Consider the following 21,157-nt stretch of genomic DNA (forward strand, 5'->3'; position numbering starts at 1 on the left):
AGCCTGATATTCTGCTAAGTCCGACAAGTACAAATTGAACAGGACTGGTGCTAAAAGGCAGCCCTGCTTGAGCCCTCGATATCTCTTGATTTCTTTAGATGGCCCCTGTGCATATTCAATCAGACCTGCACAGATGTTACCGAGTATAATTCCTTTATAGATTGTAGCACGCGAGGCGGACACCGCAGCCCCTCCAGTTTTTTCCACAACCTCTCCCTACTTACTCCATCAAACGCCTGTTCTAAATCCACGAAGGCTACATAGATTTGAATGTTTGCTTTCTTTGCCTGCATTTTCAGGAGGTTCAGCAGAAAGGGATTGGGGTGGTTCCTACCCGTCTGGCGGGGGTCCAAGACTCCCGTTTCATTTGCGCATTTCGGTAGGTGATTCAATATCAGAGCAGCAACAAGTTTTCCCAGGATATCAAGACGGGTGATAGGACGGTAGTTTTTTGATTCGTTCTATCGCCCTTCTTGAAGATCGACACTATCACAGCCTTTTCCTCGTGATTTGTTGGGACAGCTGGTAGGCAAACTCTGCCCACTGCTCAGGGTTCTTCTTAGGTATGCTACTGCCCTCTTTACCGTTCCCAGTGCCCCCTCCCCTTTGCTGGTCAGTAATCAAGAGTGGTGGGCTTTAAACATCAGACCCACGAAGTGAACTGCCAATGGGGGTTGGGCTGACAAGTGTTTGGGTCAGTAGGAGGAGACGAGCTAAACGGGCCTCAAAATGTGCACTCACCGCCAGTCATTGGTGAGTCATCATTGACTTTTGGCGAGGACGCAGTGAGCTGTGCACACATGGAGAACTGAGGGAGCAAGTGACTTATTTTTAATACCTGGCTAGTGGATCGAACCTTGACCTTTTCACCCCTGTCTAAAGACAGGTGTTAGTCTGTGGAGAAAGGGCTGGCTGGCCAACTGTGGATAGTCGAGTGGACTTTAAGCCACTGGATTACAGACGAATACATTGCAAACTGTTGGACTGGGAGGTGGTGATCCACAGTGAGTAGGATTGGCCGCCGTTGCAATCTAGGAGAGGATTGGTTCTTGCCTTTGGAAGCCTGGGTGGTTTGTACTAAGGTACACAGTCCCCAGACTAGGAATGAGCACGAGACACGCTGGACAGATGTGTGATGCCTCGTGTCAAGTATGTCATCTCTGCTCAATAGGCAGAGCCATTACATACTGAAGAGCCACTAAGAGAAAGAGCTGCGGCAACGAGGAGCGAAGACTGGAAGGAAGCAGGTGTGCCGGATAGACAGGGAGGCGTGCACACCTGGGAGGCACACCTGGGAGGAGGCGGCTCACTCCCTGTCAGTGATGCTGCAGGTGTGCCGGATAGACAGGGAGGCGTGCACACCTGGGAGGCACACCTGGGAGGAGGCGGCTCACTCCCTGTCAGTGATGCCACAGGTGTGCCGGATAGACAGGGAGGCGTGCACACCTGGGAGGCACACCTGGGAGCAGGCGGCTCACTCCCTGTCAGTGATGCTGCAGGTGTGCCGGATAGACAGGGAGGCGTGCACACCTGGGAGGCACACCTGGGAGGAGGCGGCTCACTCCCTGTCAGTGATGCTGCAGGTGTGCTGGATAGACAGGGAGGCGTGCACACCTGGGAGGAGGCGGCTCACTCCCTGTCAGTGATGCCACAGGTGTGCCGGATAGACAGGGAGGCGTGCACACCTGGGAGGCACACCTGGGAGCAGGCGGCTCACTCCCTGTCAGTGATGCTGCAGGTGTGCCGGATAGACAGGGAGGCGTGCACACCTGGGAGGCACACCTGGGAGGAGGCGGCTCACTCCCTGTCAGTGATGCTGCAGGTGTGCTGGATAGACAGGGAGGCGTGCACACCTGGGAGGAGGCGGCTCACTCCCTGTCAGTGATGCCACAGGTGTGCCGGATAGACAGGGAGGCGTGCACACCTGGGAGGAGGCAGCTCACTCCCTGTCAGTGATGCCGCAGGTGTAGTGGATAGACAGGAGGCGTGCACACCTGGGAGGCACACCTGGAAGGAGGCGGCTCACTCCCTGTCAGGGATGCCACAGGTGTGCCGGATAGACAGGGAGGCGTGCACACCTGGGAGGCACACCTGGCAGGAGGCGGCTCACTCCTTGTCAGTGATGCTGCATGTGTGCTGGATAGACAGGGAGGCGTGCACAACTGGGAGGCACACCTGGGAGGAGGCAGCTCACTCCCTGTCAGTGATGCCACAGGTGTGCCGGATAGACAGGGAGGCGTGCACACCTGGGAGGCACACCTGGGAGGAGGCGGCTCACTCCCTGTCAGTGATGCTGCAGGTGTGCCGGATAGACAGGGGGGCGTGCACACCTGGGAGGTACACCTGGGAGGAGGCGGCTCACTCCCTGTCAGTGATGCCGCAGGTGTAGTGGATAGACAGGGAGGCGTGCACACCTGGGAGGCACACCTGGGAGGAGGCAGCTCACTCCCTGTCAGGGATGCCGCAAGTGTGCTGGATAGACAGGGAGGCGTGCACACCTGGGAGGTACACCTGGGAGGAGGCAGCTCACTCCCTGTCAGTGATGCCGCAGGTGTAGTGGATAGACAGGAGGTGTGCACACCTGGGAGGCACACCTGGGAGGAGGCGGCTCACTCCCTGTCAGTGATGCTGCAGGTGTGCTGGATAGACAGGGAGGCGGGCACACCTAGGAGGCACACCTGGGAGGAGGCGGCTCACTCCCTGTCAGGGATGCCGCAGGTGTGCTGGATAGACATGGAGGCGTGCACACCTGGGAGGTAGGAGGCGGCTCACTCCCTGTCAGTGATGCTGCAGGTGTGCTGGATAGACAGGGAGGCGGGCACACCTAGGAGACACACCTGGGAGGAGGCGGCTCACTCCCTGTCAGGGATGCCGCAGGTGTGCTGGATAGACATGGAGGCGTGCACACCTGGGAGGTAGGAGGCGGCTCACTCCCTGTCAGTGATGCTGCAGGTGTGCTGGATAGACAGGGAGGTGTGCACACCTGGGAGGAGGAGGAGGCTCACTCCCTGTCAGTGATGTCGCAGGTGTGCTGGACAGACAGGGAGACGTGCACACCTGGGAGGAGGCGGCTCACTCGCTGTCAGTGATGATGCAGGTGTGCTGGATAGACAGGGAGGTGTGCACACCTGGGAGGCACACCTGGGAGGAGGCAGCTCACTCCCTGTCAGTGATGCCGCAGGTGTGCTGGATAGGCAGAGAGGCATGCACACCTGGGAGGCACTCCTGGGAGGAGGCGGCTCACTCCCTGTTAGTGATGCCACAGGTGTGCTGGATAGACGGGGAGGCGTGAACACCTGGGAGGCACACCTGGGAGGAGGCAGCTCACTCCCTGTCAGTGATGCCGCAGGTGTGTTGGAAAGACAGGGAGGCGTACACACCTGGGAGGAGGTGGCTCACTCGCTGTCAGTGATGCTGCAGGTGTGCTGGATAGACAGGGAGGCGTGCACACATGGGAGGCACACCTGGGAGGAGGCAGCTCACTCCCTGTCAGTGATGCCGCAGGTGTGCTGGATAGACAGGGAGGCTTGCACACCAGGGAGGAGGCGGCTCACTCCCTGTCAGTGATGCCACAGGATTGCTGGATAGACAGGGAGGCGTGCACACCTGGGAGGAGGTGGCTCATTCCCTGTCAGTGATGCCACAGGTGTGCTGGAAAGACAGGGAGGCGTGCACACATGGGAGGTACACCTGGGAGGAGGCAGCTCACTCGCTGTCAGTGATGCCGCAGGTGTGCTGGATAGACAGGGAGGCGTGCACACCTGGGAGGAGGAGGCTCACTCGCTGTCAGTGATGCCGCAGGTGTGCTGAATAGACAGGGAGGTGTGCACACCTGGGAGGAGGCGGCTCACTCGCTGTCAGTGATGCTGCAGGTGTGCTGGATAGACAGGGAGGCAGGCACACCTGGGAGGAGGCGGCTCACTCCCTGTCAGTGATGCTGCAGGTGTGCTGGATAGACAGGGAGGTGTGCACACCTGGGAGGTACACCTGAGAGGAGGCAGCTCACTCCCTGTCAGTGATGCCGCAGGTATGCTGGATAGACAGGGAGACGTGCACACCTGGGAGGCACACTGGGAGGAGGCGGCTCACTCCCTGTCAGTGATGCCGCAGCTATGCTGGATAGACAGGGAGGCGTGTACACCTGGGAGGAGGCGGCTCACTCGCTGTGATGCTGCAGGTGTGCTGGATAGACAGGGAGGCGTGCACACCTGGGAAGAGGCGGCTCACTCGCTGTCAGGGATGCCGCAGGTGTGCTGGATAGACAGGGAGGCGTGCACATCTGGGAGGTACACCTGGGAGGAGGTGGCTCACTCCCTGTCAGTGATGCCGCAGATGTAGTGGATAGACAGGGAGGCGTGCACACCTGGGAGGCACACCTGGGAGGAGGGGGCTCACTCCCTGTCAGGGATGCCGCAGGTGTGCTGGATAGACAGGGAGGCGTGCACACCTGGGAGGTACACCTGGGAGGAGGCGGCTAACTCCCTGTCAGTGATGCTGCAAGTGTGCTGGATAGACAGGGAGGCGTGCACACCTGGGAGGAGGCGGCTCACTCCCCGTCAATGATGCTGCAGGTGTGCTGGATAGACAGGGAGGCGGGCACACCTAGGAGGCACACCTGGGAGGAGGCGGCTCACTCCCTGTCAGGGATGCCACAGGTGTGCTGGATAGACAGGGAGGCGTGCACACCTGGGAGGAGGAGGAGGCTCACTCCCTGACAGTGATGTCGCAGGTGTGCTGGACAGACAGGGAGGCGTGCACACCTGGGAGGAGGCGGCTCACTCGCTGTCAGTGATGATGCAGGTGTGCTGGATAGACAGGGAGGTGTGCACACCTGGGAGGCACACCTGGGAGGAGGCAGCTCACTCCCTGTTAGTGATGCCGCAGATGTGCTGGATAGGCAGGGAGGCGTGCACACCTGGGAGGCACACCTGGGAGGAGGCGGCTCACTCCCTGTCAGTGATGCCACAGGTGTGCTGGATAGACGGGGAGGCGTGAACACCTGAGAGGCACACCTGGGAGGAGACAGCTCACTCCCTGTCAGTGATGCCGCAGGTGTGTTGGAAAGACAGGGAGGCGTACACACCTGGGAGGAGGTGGCTCACTCGCTGTCAGTGATGCTGCAGGTGTGCTGGATAGACAGGGAGGCGTGCACACATGGGAGGCACACCTGGGAGGAGGCAGCTCACTCCCTGTCAGTGATGCCGCAGGTGTGCTGGATACACAGGGAGGCGTGCACACCTGGGAGGAGGCGCTCACTCCCTGTCAGTGATGCCACAGGTGTGCTGGATAGACAGGGGGGCTGCACACCTGGGAGGAGTCGGCTCACTCCCTGTCAGTGATGCCACAGGTGTGCTGGAAAGACAGGGAGGCGTGCACACCTGGGAGGTACACCTGGGAGGAGGCAGCTCACTCACTGTCAGTGATGCCGCAGGTGTGCTGGATAGACAGGGAGGCGTGCACACCTGGGAGGAGGAGGCTCACTCGCTGTCAGTGATGCCGCAGGTGCGCTGAATAGACAGGGAGGCGTGCACACCTGGGAGGAGGCGGCTCACTCGCTGTCAGTGATGCTGCAGGTGTGCTGGATAGACAGGGAGGCATGCACACCTGGGAGGAGGCGGCTCACTCCCTGTCAGTGCTGCTGCAGGTGTGCTGGATAGACAGGGAGGTGTGCACACCTGGGAGGTACACCTGGGAGGAGGCAGCTCACTCCCTGTCAGTGATGCCACAGGTATACTGGATAGACAGGGAGACGTGCACACCTGGGAGGCACACTGGGAGGAGGCGGCTCACTCCCTGTCAGTGATGCCGCAGCTGTGCTGGATAGACAGGGAGGCGTGTACACCTGGGAGGAGGCGGCTCACTCGCTGTGATGCCGCAGGTGTGCTGGATATACAGGGAGGCGTGCACACCTGGGAAGAGGCAGCTCACTCGCTGTAAGTGATGCTGCAGGTGTGCTGGATAGACAGGGAGGCGTGCACACCTGGGAGGAGGCCGCTCACTCGCTGTCAGTGATGCCGCAGGTGTGCTGGATAGACAGAGAGGCGTGCACACCTGGGAGGAGACGGCTCACTCGCTGTCAGTGATGCCGCAGGTGTGCTGGTGCTGGATAGACAGGGAGGAGTGCACACCTGGGAGGTACACCTGGGAGGAGGCAGCTCACTCCCTGTCAGTGATACCGCAGGTGTGCTGGATTGACAGGGAGGCGTGCACACCTGGGAGGAGGCGGCTCCCTCACTGTCAGTGATGCTGCAGGTGTGCTGGATAGACAGAGGCATGCACACCTGGGAGGAAGCGGCTCACCCGCTGTCAGTGATGCTGCAGGTGTGCTGGTGCTGGATAGACAGGGAGGCTGCACACCTGGGAGGTACACCTGGGAGGAGGCGGCTCACTCCCTGTCAGTGATGCCTCAGGTGTGCTGGATAGACAGGGAGGTGTGTACACCTGGGAGGAGGCGGCTCTCTCCCTGTCTGTGATGCCTCAGGTGTGCTGGATAGACAGGGAGGCGTGTACACCTGGGAGGAGGCGGCTCACTCCCTGTCAGTGATGCCACAGGTGTGCTGGATAGACAGGGAGGTGTGCACACCTGGGAGGAGGAGGTGGCTCACTCCCTGTCAGTGATGCCACAGGTGTGCTGGATAGACAGGGAGGCGTGCACACCTGGGAGGAGGCGGCTCACTCGCTCTCAGTGATGCTGCAAGTGTGCTGGATAGACAGGAAGGCATGCACACCTGGGAGGTACACCTGGGAGGAGGCAGCTCACTCACTGTCAGTGGTGCCGCAGGTGTGCTGGATAGACAGGGAGGCGTGTACACCTGGGAGGTACACCTGGGAGGAGACAGCTCACTCCATGTCAGTGATGCCACAGGTGTGCTGGTGCTGGATAGACAGGGAGGCGTGCACACATGGGAGGCACACCTGGGAGGAGGCGGCTCACTCCCTGTCAGTGATGCTGCAGGTGTGCTGGATAGACAGGGAGGCGTGTACACCTGGGAGGTACACCTGGGAGGAGGCAGCTCACTCCCTGTCAGTGATGCCGCTGGTGTGCTGGTGCTGGATAGACAGGGAGGCGTGCACACATGGGAGGCACACCTGGGAGGAGGCGGCTCACTCCCTGTCAGTGATGCTGCAGGTGTGCTAGATAGACAGGGCGGCGTGTACACCTGGGAGGTACACCTGGGAGGAGGCGGCTCACTCCCTGTCTGTGATGCCTCAGGTGTGCTGGATAGACAAGGAGGCGTGTACACCTGGGAGGAGGAGGCTCACTCCCTGTCAGTGATGCTGCAGGTGTGCTGGATAGACAGGGGGGCGTGCACACCTGGGAGGGGACGGCTCACTCCCTGTCAGTGATGCCACAGGTGTGCTGGATAGACAGGGAGGCATGCACACCTGGGAGGAGGCGGCTCACTCCCTGTCAGTGATGCCACAGGTGTGCTGGATAGACAGGGAGGCGTGCACACCTGGGAGAAGGCGGCTCACTCTCTGTCAGTGATGCCACAGGTGTGCTGGATAGACAGGGAGGCGTGCACACCTGGGAGGTACACCTTGGAGGAGGCAGCTCACTCCCTGTCAGTGATGCCACAGGTGTGCTGGATAGACAGGGAGGCGTGCACACCTGGGAGGAGGCAGCTCACTCCCTGTCAGTGATGCCACAGGTGTGCTGGATAGACAGGGAGGCGTACACACCTGGGAGGCACACCTGGGAGGAGGCGGCTCACTCCCTGTCAGTGATGCCACAGGTGTGCTGGATAGACAGAGAGGCGTGCACACCTGGGAGGAGGCGGCTCACTCCCTGTCAGTGATGCCACAGGTGTGCTGGATAGACAGGGAGGCGTGCACACCTGGGAGGATGCGGCTCACTCCCTGTCAGTGATGCACTGGTGTCCTGGATAGACAGGGCGGCGTGCACACCTGGGAGGTACACCTGGGAGGAGGCAGCTCACTCCCTGTCAGTGATGCCACAGGTGTGCTGGATAGACAGGGAGGCGTGCACACCTGGGAGGTACACCTGGGAGGAGGCGGCTCACTCCCTGTCAGTGATGCCACAGGTGTGCTGGAAAGACAGGGAGGCGTGCACACCTGGGAGGAGGCGGCTCACTCGCTGTCAGTGATGCTGCAGGTGTGCTGGATAGACAGAGGGGCGTGCACACCTGGGAGGAGGCAGCTCACTCACTGTCAGTGGTGCCACAGGTGTCCTGGATAGACAGGGAGGCGTGCACACCTGGGAGGAGGCGGCTCACTCCCTGTCAGTGATGCCACGGGTGTGCTGGATAGACAGGGGGGCGTGCACACCTGGGAGGTACACCTGGGAGGAAGCGGCTCACTCCCTGTCAGTGATCCCACAGGTGTGCTTGAAAGACAGGGAGGCGTGCACACCTAGGAGGAGGCGGTGGCTCACTCCCTGTCAGTGGTGCTGCAGGTGCGCTGGATAGACAGGGGAGCGTGCACATCTGGGAGGAGGCGGCTCACTCCCTGTCAGTGATGCCACAGTTGTGCTGGAAAGACAGGGAGGCATGCACACCTGGGAGGAGGAGGTGGCTCACTCCCTGTCAGTGGTGCTGCAGGTGTGCTGGATAGAGAGGGGAGCGTGCACACCTGGGAGGAGGCGGCTCACTCACTGTCAGTGATGCTGCAGGTGTGCTGGATAGACAGAGGGGCGTGCACACCTGGGAGGAGGCGGCTCACTCCCTGTCAGTGATGCTGCAGGTGTGCTGGATAGACAGGGAGGCGTGCACACCTGGGAGGCACACCTGGGAGGAGGCGGCTCACTCGCTGTTAGTGGTGCTGCAGGTGTTCTGGTAAAGCAGTGCCTCAAGTACCATTGAAACGTAGAAGAGAGGACCTAGGTGGGCCATGCGCACCAAAGAAGATGGAGGTTGAGGCACTTTCTTGAAGAATTCAAGAGGGACCAGAACCGCTGGCTGTCCGGCACCCTGATTAGGGGGGGCTACCCGTTGATGAGAGAAGCAGAGTCGCGGAGCAATCTAGGAACACTGATGTGTTCAGAGAAACAAAGGAGTGCTGAAAGGCCCTATACAGGCTGTGTTGATCGGAGCACCCTGTAGAAGGCAGAATCATGCCCCCACCTCCCAGGAAGGCCCCCCAGGTAGGAATCTGGAGTTGGTTTGATTTCTAGAATAGGAACAGACTTATGAACGCTTGTGTTGGCCAGTATGGAGGTTGCACTGCTGGGTTAGCGCGCGGGTTCAGAGATGTTTAGAGGATAAGTGTTGAGGCTAGTGTTGGCCACCACCAGTGGACTTTGGTTGTTAGAATGGGGCTTCACTGGAGGGGCAGAAACGTGTTATGTTAAAGGGTTTCCTCGCCCGGAGATGCAGGGGGCATCTGGAGAGACGCATCCTTTGTACGCCCTTCTTGACACTGGTTTAAGTATTTTTTCATTGGGGTTAAACGATCCTCCTAACACCTAGAAGTGTTTGCTTAATGCAAGACCGCATAGTGTCAGCCTTACTAAAACTTTGCTAAAACATACTGGTGTTGTGTGTTGTCTCATTACTCCACATCAAAAAACCAGGTGGTGCCATTATGGCAGTGCCTAGAAAATGTCTGTTCCGTGCCTACCCAATAGCCCAACCTCTTGGCTTTGGCAATGCTTGTTTTGGTGGGGAGTGAGCAACTGTTGGGCCACTGGTTTGCGCCTTGTGTAACGCTGCTTTCCAGGTTTAGAGGAAAGCACTGGTTTCCACAGAGCGCGTCTGCTAAAATGCCAGGCGGGAAAGCAACACATGAGACTTACCGCTGACCACAAACTCAGTGTTGCACTTCCCTTCCAAGGAGTCAGGTTCATGGGGTAAAACTGGGTCCCAGGCATGAAGAAAGTGCCACAAAGGACGCAACCCTTCAGCTGGGAGCTGTGGGGCAGGAGCGGGAATGATTGCCACTCCTTCGCTCGCCGCCGCCCCGTCCCACCAAATTCCCACCCCCTTGCTATATGCATCATCTATCGGTCCATGTTTTCTTTTTAAATCCGTAGTCAGCGCTTTCATTGAGTTTTATGAGTTATCCAATAATAGAAACGTCGAATGCGATCGCGGTTCACCTCCGCGTACGGATTCACAGGGTTGCAGACTACACACAACCTCCTGCCTTTAGTAGTAGTCGGTGCTTTGCTTTCTGGCAGAATTCACAAAGACTTTTTGCTGAGACAGTGCAAATGTGAGTTTCTCAAACATCGTTCCCTTTTTTGGGGAAGATATCCCTCCATTTGGAAACGCAATGGTGGGCGTTCTCTCGCGTACACTGCTGGGAATTTGAGGTGTTGTGCACTCGGCTGTGCAGGCCGGTTCTGGTCTCTGGTCCTCGGGGTGCTTGCTGTTGTCTCTAGTTCTTGAGGGGTTTGCTTTCTTCTGTACTTGGCCTTGGGTGTCGTTGTGTCCTCCTCGAGTGTTGTTTTTGGTTCTTGGCTTTGGTCCTTCGTTGTGGGGGTTGTAGGATCTTTGCCAGTTGGTGTGGCCTTTAGTTCTACAGTTTAGTTCTGCTGTCTCAAGTCCTTCTTTTTTAGATTGCTTGGGTCATCCAGGTGGTGACTTTAGTTCTAAAGGGGTGCATGGTCTCTGGTCTTTGGTTTTGGTCGTGGTTGAGGACTAGGGGGTGCTTGCTGATTGGTGTTGTCTCCAATTCTTTACTTTAATAACTTATATAGCGGGCCGCTGACCCAGAGGCTTAAGGGCTCTGAACAGACAGGACACGGACAAACACTCAACCTAGTCATGTGAAAAGAGAGATGTCAGAGGTGATAGTCAATCACTGAGGGGACTCTCATTAGTTAAACGGGAGGCTATTCAGTCCCTTTCCTGAAAACCGTGATGAGGTCTCTTCTCTTAAACTAAGAGGTAGTCCTTGAGTGGTCTATTGACTCTGGATGGTTGGGTGGTGTCCTTGTTACTTGAGATGTGGGATGGGGCTTGCTAGACCTGGTCCTTGAAGAGTGAAGGGATGTCACTGTCTCTGTATGGAGGGGGTACGAATTTACCCTCTGCTTAATCGGCAAATAAGAGATGGTGGCTGGGAAGTTCAGGTATGCCATGGTCTAACGCTCACATTCTAAATGTGCCCAACATACAGTTTGCAATGGTGATGGAACTCACGCTATCCCCTCAGACTCCTACGTCGATGACCTCTCGTTTCCCCTTTGGGTGTTATAATCACTGCACCTGCCGTGACCCCCCATTGACACTCTTTCCTTGTTTCCCTCTAGGTGTTGTTAGCACGTCATGATGGTTGAATCTGCATCGGAGACAATAAGATCTTCTCCAGCCAATCAGAATGGAGTCAATAATCTCAACCAATCCGAAGGAGGCGGAGTAAGGGAAGGCGGTGCCAGCGGTGAAACAAACGGAGAAATGAGTCCAGTGGATCTCCTTCACTTGCAGCAGCAACAGGTACAGTCTGCCCCTGAACACGGTCCCGCCCCCTTATTGTACTCCTGGAAACTGCAACCCTTCCTTGATGGCCAAACGCCTGCAATACGAGGGCAATCGTGGACTCGTCTTGTTAGGGTGTCTCTGGGCCCCCATCTTCATGTCTAGCCCAATATCCTTCGCCTCACATTGGCTGGCTTTTATATTTTGGAAGGTGGCAGAACGTTTGGTCACTTGATCTAGGTTTTCTGGTTGGGGAAGTGTTTCTTTAGAACTCATGTTTCTGTGTTGGTCGCTAGGTGTGTGGGCATTGTGAGAGATCCACCCACTCTCGTTATGTGGCTCAGAATTCTGCTTTGGTCGGACCATCTGCATGAATTCCTGACTCTTCTGGGATCTGGGCACCCGTAGGATACTGGTCTGTAGTGCACCCCTGGATGTAGAGAGCGCCCCCAATGGCGGGGGCAGCAGTCATGCACAGCTGCCTTTGGAGGAGGCTGAAGTCTCCCTTGCCCTTCGGGCTGAGGCCTGGACTGGCATCTGGGGCATTGTATTGAGGACCAGTGAGTAGTGGCATTTTCATCCAGCTTTTGTATTCAGTTGAAACTTCTCCATGTAATGTACAAACTGAGTTGGGAGCGAGGAGGCTGGGACACATGTTCAATGCTGCGGAGGGCAAAGGGCCAGGCCCCCCCCTCCCCCCTCAACACACCCCTCCCTGCCACCTTCCTGGCCAAATGACTGTCTTGACCGATACAATACAAGACTTCTTTAAAAAGAAGAGTCAAGTATTGGCCAAGCTGAACTCTGAGTATTCTGCATTATTTCTTACCCAATCTCCTGCCCCCTTCCCTGTTGACAGATTGAGTCAGAGGGTCTCTCAGGCAGGGGGAGGGAAGGGTCAAAGTAGAGCAATGGTATTTAAGCTTTTTATGCTGAACCCCCCTCCTCCACCTGAGTACAAATATTGTTGCTGTGCCCCCAGAATTCACATCTGTTAAAGGCAGTCACGGTACTCCCCCTTTGAAGAGCCCCGCTCACCCCGCATCTCTTATGCCCCCTCTAGGGGGCCGCCCCTCCCTCCCAAGGCCACTGCTGTAGAGAGATGCGCCCGGGGGCTGGCCGTTAAGATGGAGTCTGCCTGGGTCCACTCCTCGTCATCTTGCGCTCTCGATGCACCCCTCTCCCGGAGGAGTGGGGCGGGATAGGCAAAGGTGGCGCCTGAGGAGTGCGAAGATGGGGGCTCAAGCTGCCTTGGGGTGATGCTGTGGGCCGTCTCGTGGAACACAGATATATTGCAAACAGAGTGTGAGATGGGGTTCAGGGCTGATGGAGGAGTCACAGTGTTGCAAGAGCGATGGGTGTTGGGGTGGGCAGAAAAAAAGGGAAACGGGAGGGGCAGTGAAGGTGTTCAAAGGGTGGCCATTCTGCCCGATTTCCCTGGGGTGCCCACAATGCATGAAAGTATAGGGGCAACAGGCGCCGAGAAGACGTCTTTTTCTAGTGCAGAATTTGGCGCTTGCCATGTCCTCCATCTCTGCCCTGGGTCAGGATTGAGGGAGATGGAGGGCCGTAGCTGCTCACACTTGGGTAGGGGTGCCTTTCCCCGTGCTTCCTTTGAAGCCCCAAGGATGCTGCGGCGGGGGGGAAGATAACTGATTAAAAAAACTGCTCGCCCGTGTCTCCAAACTCTGCCATAAAATGGGCAGGCGCCAACCTGGCAGCCTGTGCGTGGGCACAAGTGTCCCCCTAAAGCGCCCTCGGAGCAGGAACCTCCTATTGGCACTTTCAGGACTTGGCGCTCTCCTTCCCATCAGGTGGCACTTCCAAGTTAGTTGCCAAAAGTTGGTCCAAGTTAAACTGAATTGAGGCTGTTGTCGCGACCTTCACCGCAGAAATCTATATTTTACCCCAAACCCCTCATCGAAAACCCAAGGGGCTCCTCTGAAATGACTGCCCCGCTCCCCAACATTTACTATAAGATGCTGAGTTCTGTGCCTCAATGGTCGCCAATGCACCCCGCTAGTGAAGGAAGCACAGAAATAAGCCAGGCCTTCTCTGTCTATGCCCAGAGACTATGAAACCTCCTCCCCGACTACATCAGACCCCCCCCTCACTTCTCCATTTCAGGGCGTAGCTCAAAGCCCCCCTCTTCAAGGAATGGCTTCTCCCTAATACCTAGTCCAGGCACCTCTCCTCTCCGCATCTAACATTAGAATGGTGATCTGCCCCACACCCCTGTTTCTTCCCCTGGTTGCGTGTAGACCCCTTGCTGCCTGCCCCCGCCTGCCTTCTATCTTTGGTTCCTCCCTGTGTACTACCCCCCATGGCTCCGCTTGGTCCTCGCCCATTGAATGCTCTATTACCAACAAGAATACACTCCGATGGGCCGCCAGAGGACGGGTCTCTCCAGGGAAGAGTCGCTCGCTGTTCCCGCCCCCACGGCGCAGCCACGTCAGCCACTGGACCCCTGTTTCTTCCCCTGGTTGCTTGTAGGGCCTCCCTTCTGATACAGGCCTAGCAGCCTCTCCTTGGGCCGCCAGAGGACGGTCTCTCCAGGGAAGAGTCGCTCGCTGTTCCCGCCCCCACGGCGCAGCCACGTCAGCCACTGGACCCCTGTTTCTTCCCCTGGTTGCTTGTAGGGCCTCCCTTCTGATACAGGCCTAGCAGCCTCTCCTTGGGCCGCCAGAGGACGGGTCTCTCCAGGGAAGAGTCGTTCGCTGTTCCCGCCCCCACGGCGCAGCCACGTCAGCCACTGGACCCCTGTTTCTTCCCCTGGTTGCTTATAGGGCCTCCCTTCTGATACAGGCCTAGCAGCCTCTCCTTGGTCCGCCAGAGGACGGTCTCTCCAGGGAAGAGTCGTTCGCTGTTCCCGCCCCCACGGCGCAGCCACGTCAGCCACTGGACCCCTGTTTCTTCCCCTGGTTGCTTGTAGGGCCTCCCTTCTGATACAGGCCTAACAGCCTCTCCTTGGTCCGCCAGAGGACGGTCTCTCCAGGGAAGAGTCGTTCGCTTTTCCCGCCCCCACGGCCCAGCCACGTCAGCCACTGGACCCCTGTTTCTTCCCCTGGTTGCTTGTAGGGCCTCCCTTCTGATACAGGCCTAGCAGCCTCTCCTTGGGCCGCCAGAGGACGGGTCTCTCCAGGGAAGAGTCGTTCGCTGTTCCCGCCCCCACGGCACAGCCACGTCAGCCACTGGACCCCTGTTTCTTCCCCTGGTTGCTTGTAGGTCTTCCGTTCTCATACAGTCCTAGCAGCCTCTCCTTGGGCCGCCAGAGGACGAGTCTCTCCAGGGAAGAGTTGTTCACTGTTCCCGCCCCCACGGCACAGCCACGTCAGCCACTGGACCCCTGTTTCTTCCCCTGGTTGCTTGTAGGGCCTCCGTTCTGATACAGGCCTAGCAGCCTCTCCTTGGGCCGCCAGAGGACGGGTCTCTCCAGGGAAGAGTCGTTCGCTGTTCCCGCCCCCACGGCACAGCCACGTCAGCCACTGGACCCCTGTTTCTTCCCCTAGTTGCTTGTAGGTCTTCCGTTCTCATACAGGCCTAGCAGCCTCTCCTTGGGCCGCCAGAGGACGAGTCTCTCCAGGGAAGAGTTGTTCGCTGTTCCCGCCCCCACGGTGCAGCCACGTCAGCCACTGGACCCCTGTTTCTTCCCCTGGTTGCTTGTAGGGCCTCCGTTCTGATACAGGCCTAGCAGCCTCTCCTTGGGCCGCCAGAGGACGGGTCTCTCCAGGGAAGAGTCGTTCGCTGTTCCCGCCCCCACGGCACAGCCACGTCAGCCACTGGACCCCTGTTTCTTCCCCTGGTTGCTTGTAGGTCTTCCGTTCTCATACAGGCCTAGCAGCCTCTCCTTGGGCCGCCAGAGGACGAGTCTCTCCAGGGAAGAGTTGTTCGCTGTTCCTGCCCCCACAGCGCAGCCACGTCAGCCACTGGACCTGAAGTGGGGCCTTTTCTGAGATAATGGCCCTGCCTGGTGGAGAACTCTGTGGCCTGGCGAAAGGGGCTTAAGCCCATCCTTGCTCTGCTTCTTGCAAGCTCTCTTCCTACCCACTCACTCGCAACGCCCAGTGCTTTCTCCTTCTCTCTCATATTCCCTTCCCTCGCCCTCTTTATTTCTCCATCCACGTTTATCCCTCCTCTCCCCTGTCCGCCCAGCTCTTCCTCTCTCCTTCCATCCTTCTAGCTCTCCCCTTTCTGCTCTGGAAACCCATTACCTGGGAGCAGGCGTTTTTCACTCAGTTAAGCCTCTGCTCCCAGCTCTGAGGGGTAATCGCGCATGTAATGCGCCTCTGTGTCATACAGACTGGAGAGCGCATCGCTGCTGCGCGGAGGTCACTGTGACGCTGCCCCGCGCCCTGGGATGTGACGGTCACCATCGCTTAGTGCCAACTGTGGCGCGAAGACCCAGGCAACAGGCACAATAAAGCACCCTCTCCCAGCAACGCTGCAACTGACTCTCCATGGCTGCTGCACACCGGGATGTGCCAGGGGGTAAAGTGATGTGGACATACATAAGTCTGAGGGGGGGAGGGGGTGGAGAGGGTACCAGCTGTTAATGACCATGCCCCCGCACAGAAAATAGAAGTGGAAATTGAAGCGCACCACAATGTACGACATTGGAAGGGATAAGTGCCGCGGGCAGCCAAGACTGAGGGGGTGCAATACGATATCGCCACTAACCAACCTCGTCCCTCTGCATACAACTCTGACCTAAACACAACACTACCTCAACAGCACAACAAACCCGTCACCCTGCACAACACCGCAAAAACAAAACAAACCACAGACTCGCACAACAGCACATGACGGCTACAGACCTAAAATTCACACCCAAGCTCAGCGAACGCTGTAAACCGAACAGAAGCTGCCAACAGCACATCACAGCTCTCTTGCTCTTCTGTCCCTCTCAGTCCTATTAACTTACCTGCATACCTTACCCCCTTGCTTTACAGAGCCGCCAGAGCGCCAAGGGGCCACGCAGGTGGTGATAGTGTGCTGTATAAATAACCTTTAACATAACATTATCTTTCCTGCGATCCTGCACCACCAGCAGGGGCGTGTCCAGGGCGTGGCCTGGGGTGGCACGTGCCGCCCCTGGAATCTGATTGGCCGCTCCAGGTGCCACCCCAGTACCCTAAACTATGATCATTATGTGTGTGTGCACTCGTACTTCATGCCACCCCAGTCAAGAGCCTGCGCACGCCACTGATCACCACACACGGGTACATAAAAGCAAGAGCAGCCCACTGGCCATGGCACAGCACAGCCTAACCTATGCACATGGCAGCCACAGTGTAGGGCGGGCCATCTACTGCTTTCCTTAGAGCAATCTGGCGTCCACTAAAGCCATGCTGGGCAGCTGCCCCGGCACAGTAGCCAGGCTGACAGCCAGCTTGGCTTAGTTCATCTGTAGCATTGTTCCCTCGGTACTAGTAAAATGGCATGGAGTCGCAAAATGAAGTGACACAGTGCAGCCCGCTTGCGGAGTAGAGGTATAGTACAGACTTCATTTCCACCCGCCCTTCAGAGTGAACCTGCAGGCGTGCATGCGGGCCACAGCCATCCAGACGCAGCACACCTGTAGCCGCACGTATGCTAGACACAGTGAACGCGCAGCCCCCCAGGATGGCTCAATGCAGCAGTAGTGGGCACCCACCCAGGCAAAGTGAACCTGCAGTGGCATGTGTGGCCTTGGCGCTGCAACACCACGCATTGATCTGGGCACAGTGAACATGCACTGTGCATCTGTCCCTCACACAATAAGGTAGTGATTTCTGTCCACCGCACTACACAGTAAAGCTGCACTTCCTGGCCACCTGGAGCGTGGGCATAGTATTCCCCACAACACAGAAAAGCTGCAGTGCTCCACAATTTCCCCACCGCCCAACCAGCCTTGCAGCACAGTATTCCACAACCACCTAAGCAACCCCCTCCTACACCCCATCCAGTGACGCTGCGTGCGGTGTTTCTAACACCGGGGCATAGTAAAGAGCTGCACTGCAGTACTCGGGTCTCTACGCTACACCGGGTAGCCTCCATGCTCCATAGAGCTTCTCCACACGTAATGTGTGCCGAGAACATGCCAGGGCAGAAAGTCTGTGTGGAACGGGTCCCAGAGGAGGGAAGGACGGTGGTGGTGACACGGCTTACCTGGCCAACGTGCAATTCAATTCCAAGCTGCCAATTTCAGAGACCGCAGATGTCCGACAATTCAACATATGCCATCTTAGGCACACAAACAGGCACAAATGACAATTCCCACAGGATTTAAAAAGTCCCTGAACGAGGATAACGCATGCGCACCCACAAAGCACGCACTGAAAACGTAGCTTTCTGCAGGTGCGCTCACAAAGGAACACCCCTCGGCCTCTCTCTCTTTCTCCCTCTCTTGATCTCTGTCCCTCTCTTTCTCCCTCTCTTTATCTCCGTCTCTCTCGTTCTCCCTCTCTTTAGCTCTGTCTCTCTCTCTTTCTCCCTCTCTTTATCTGTCTCTCTTCTCCCTCTCTTGATCTCTGACTCTCTCTTTCTCCCTCTCTTGATCTCTGTCTCTCTCTTTCTCCCTCTCTTGATCTGTCTCTCTCTTTCTCCCTCTCTTTATCTCTTTCTCCCTCTCTTGATCTCTGTCCCTCTCTTTCTCCCTCTCTTTATCTCTGTCTCTCTCGTTCTCCCTCTCTTTAGCTCTGTCTCTCTCTCTTTCTCCCTCTCTTCATCTCTGTCTCTCTCTTTCTCCCTCTCTTGATCTGTCTCTCTCTTTCTCCCTCTCTTTATCTCTGTCTCTCTCTTTCTCCCTCTCTTTATCTCCGTCTCTGTCGTTCTCCCTCTCTTTAGCTCTGTCTCTCGTTCTCCCTCTCTTGATCTGTCTCTCTCTTTCTCCCTCTTGATCTGTCTCTCTATTTCTCCCTCTCTTGATCTCTGTCTCTCTCTTTCTCCCTCTCTTTATCTCTGTCTCTCTCGTTCTCCCTCTCTTTATCTCTGCGTATCTCTCTGCCTCTCTGCTCACACACCACACACTGATGAGCATGGTCACATGTGCAACACCCGCTGGGTTGCTTCGGACTACACACGGATACCGACGATCAAAGCCTCTGACCCAGAAAGAGCCTGTGTCTCTTGCTGGAGTCTTGCCCGGTTTCTGGCAGTATTTTGTTGCTGGATTTCTGCTCCCCTTGCCTGGTGAGTGCTGCGCTTTCCTCCTATGAGCTCTGCCCCATTCCGTGATGCAGGGTGCTTGGGCATGAACCCTTTCCTTCGCCGGCAGCCGGGGCAGTGGTCTTGGAGCTGGCATAAGGACTGCCCTCCTTTGGAGCCTAAGAAGCCCTGCTGCTGTGCTCTGGATGCGATGAGGCTACTTAGGCCGGTAGTCCGGCATGCAGGGGGGCGGGCATACGGTTGGCAATCTCTATTCCAGACACTGCCAAAGAGATGATGGCAAGTGTCCATCTGGAAGCTGAAGGAAGAGCCTAGTCTATGGAATTGGCATTCCTGAGCTTCCAGAGTAGGTCCATTAACCATCAGAATCCAGAGGATCACCTTCAAGGCTTCCGGGCAAGCGCCCATTATGGCAGGCAAGGGCAGAGTGGATTCCAGTCCGGTGTGAGGAGAACCCGTACTGATTTCTGTCTGGCCTGGGTTCGCTTGTCATCCTTGCCTTCACCAGATCGAGGCAACGGCTGAGGGCGGTATCTGTGCCCTTTTTAGTGGTCATTTTGAATGTGGGTTATACATCATCTGCGTAGTTATAGCGAGTGAGGCCATGCCTTTTGATGAGTCTCCTGAGTGGGGACATGTATATGTTGAAGAGCAAAGGGGACAGCCTTGATCCTTGCACTACAGAACGAGTTATGCCGCGTGCCAGGTGGTTTCTGTTGGATTTCATCCATTAAAGTCCCGCCTCTTCCAGCCTTTTTGCTAGAGATGTGTGGCGAAAGCTGCCGAGATACCTGCCATTATGAGGGCCAAGGTGATGTTCGTGTCTGCATTCATCACTTGGAAAGCCCAAATGGATAAGAGTGCAGATTCGATCCAATAAGGTTTTTTATGGTATGCTGAAGGTTCTTAACCATGCACTGTCAACACCTGCGTGGTGCCTTGCTCTCTGGCAGATCTGTAAAGCAAGAGGGTAAGGGGGTGTACGTAAGTACGACTGAGCGGGAGAAAATAGCAAGAGAGCTGTGATGTGCTGTTAGCAGCTTCAGTTCGGTGTACACCTATCGCTGAGCATGGGTGTGATTTTCGGTTGGTAGCCATCATGTGCTGTTGTGCGAGGCTATGCATGGTTTGTTTCATTGTTGCAGTGTAGTGAAGTGCGTGCGGTATGTGGTGCTGCAGAGGTATGGTTGTGTATAGAGTTTGAGAGTGCATGCAGAAGGGTGAGTTTTTCAGTAGGGTTGGTTAGTGGCGGTGCCCTATCCTACCTCCACTGATTTGATTGGCTTTGGCCCATGTCCGTTCCCCTGATGTATATTCTGGTGTGTTACACTTACCCCTCCTATGTTGTCTGCAGAAGAGTGGGTCCTCAGTGGGCTATTCAGTGGCAGTACCCTTCAAGTGCTGCCCATATCCGTTCCCTCTTAGTACACAAGTGCAGCGACCACCACCCCCACAGTCTCCTCCAGAAGTGGGATGCACTCCCTGTGCCCCGTGGTCCATCGTAGCGGTCAATCCTACCCTCTCTGCCCTGACTGCCCGCAGCACACATCCCCATCCCTCTCGTACACTCTGATGTGCTACAATTACCACTCCTATGTTGTGTGCAGAGGTGTGGGTTCTCAACAGGACTATTCAGTGGCAGCCCCCTCTCCATCCCCAGTGTTTAGACCAATTGCTGTCCACATCCCTTCCCCCCTAGCACACCCTGTTGTGCAGCAACCACCACCTCCACTGCCCCCCCTGGAGGGGCAAGGGGGAGTGCTCCCTGTGTCCCGTGGTCCACAAATTCTGATTTGGGACACCTCTCTCTCCCTATTGTCATATATGCCCATCTCTCTGTGGTCCAATTAAGTTGGGCCCATCTCTCTCCCCTGTTTCAGGTTTGAGCCTCTATGGGGACGGTCAAACCTGGCCCTCCCTCCCATTCAGGCGCCTCTCTACTTCCCTGCTCTTCAGAAAGCTAGACTTTCTTGCCATCACTGAGTCCTGGCTGCATGCTGCAGCAGGCCCCTTGCTCATGCTAGCAGTTCCCGACGGCTACACAATTCTAAAACAGGACAGACATGAGGCGCGAGGTGGTGGCATTGCCATTATCTTCAAGTCTAGTTTATCCTTGAGATCAGCCCCCCCGCCATGACACCCAATCCCATGAAGTGCTCACAGCTAAATTACCTCTAGCTAACTCCCAGAGTCTGACCATTTCCCTGATTTACAGACCCCCAGGCCCTATTGGTACATTCGAGGAGGATATTTCCAGCATTCTCTCGGATAATCTCAAAAGTACGTCGCAAGTTCTTCTATTAGGCGACCTTAACCTGGGCTTCAACGACCCACTAGATAAACATGCCAGCACAACTGCCAACATCCTGTCTGAACTAGGCTTCACCCAAAGAATTAACAAACCTATACACAACAAAGGGAGAATACTTGATTGGGTGGCAGACTACAACTGCAACGCCAATATCGCCTCCATCTCCCCGCAAGTCTGGACTGACCACTCCCTTCTGTCATTCACACTCACCACCACCAGACCACCCCCCATACCCACTCCCACCACTCCACCTACCTTAACTAGGAACAAAAAGAATATTACAGCGGATAGACTTATTCCGCTCATTCTTCCCACCATC

The 21,157-nt window shown here is 56.6% G+C and overlaps 1 protein-coding gene across 2 annotated transcripts in view; it reads left to right on the forward strand.

The window, feature by feature from the left end:
• Positions 1–21,157, forward strand: part of FOXP4 (forkhead box P4) — a 332,784-nt gene that overhangs the window by 109,409 nt on the left and 202,218 nt on the right. For both annotated transcript variants that reach the window (XM_069633027.1, XM_069633028.1), the window contains exon 2: positions 11,216–11,399. In XM_069633027.1, the coding sequence (XP_069489128.1) occupies positions 11,232–11,399 (168 nt within the window). In that variant the 5' untranslated portion in view covers positions 11,216–11,231. The remainder of the gene's footprint in view (positions 1–11,215; positions 11,400–21,157) is intronic.

This window comes from Ambystoma mexicanum, chromosome 13 (genome assembly GCF_040938575.1).
Source record: "Ambystoma mexicanum isolate Mex_15411 chromosome 13, UKY_AmexF1_1, whole genome shotgun sequence".
Taxonomy (NCBI): Eukaryota; Metazoa; Chordata; class Amphibia; order Caudata; family Ambystomatidae; genus Ambystoma; species Ambystoma mexicanum.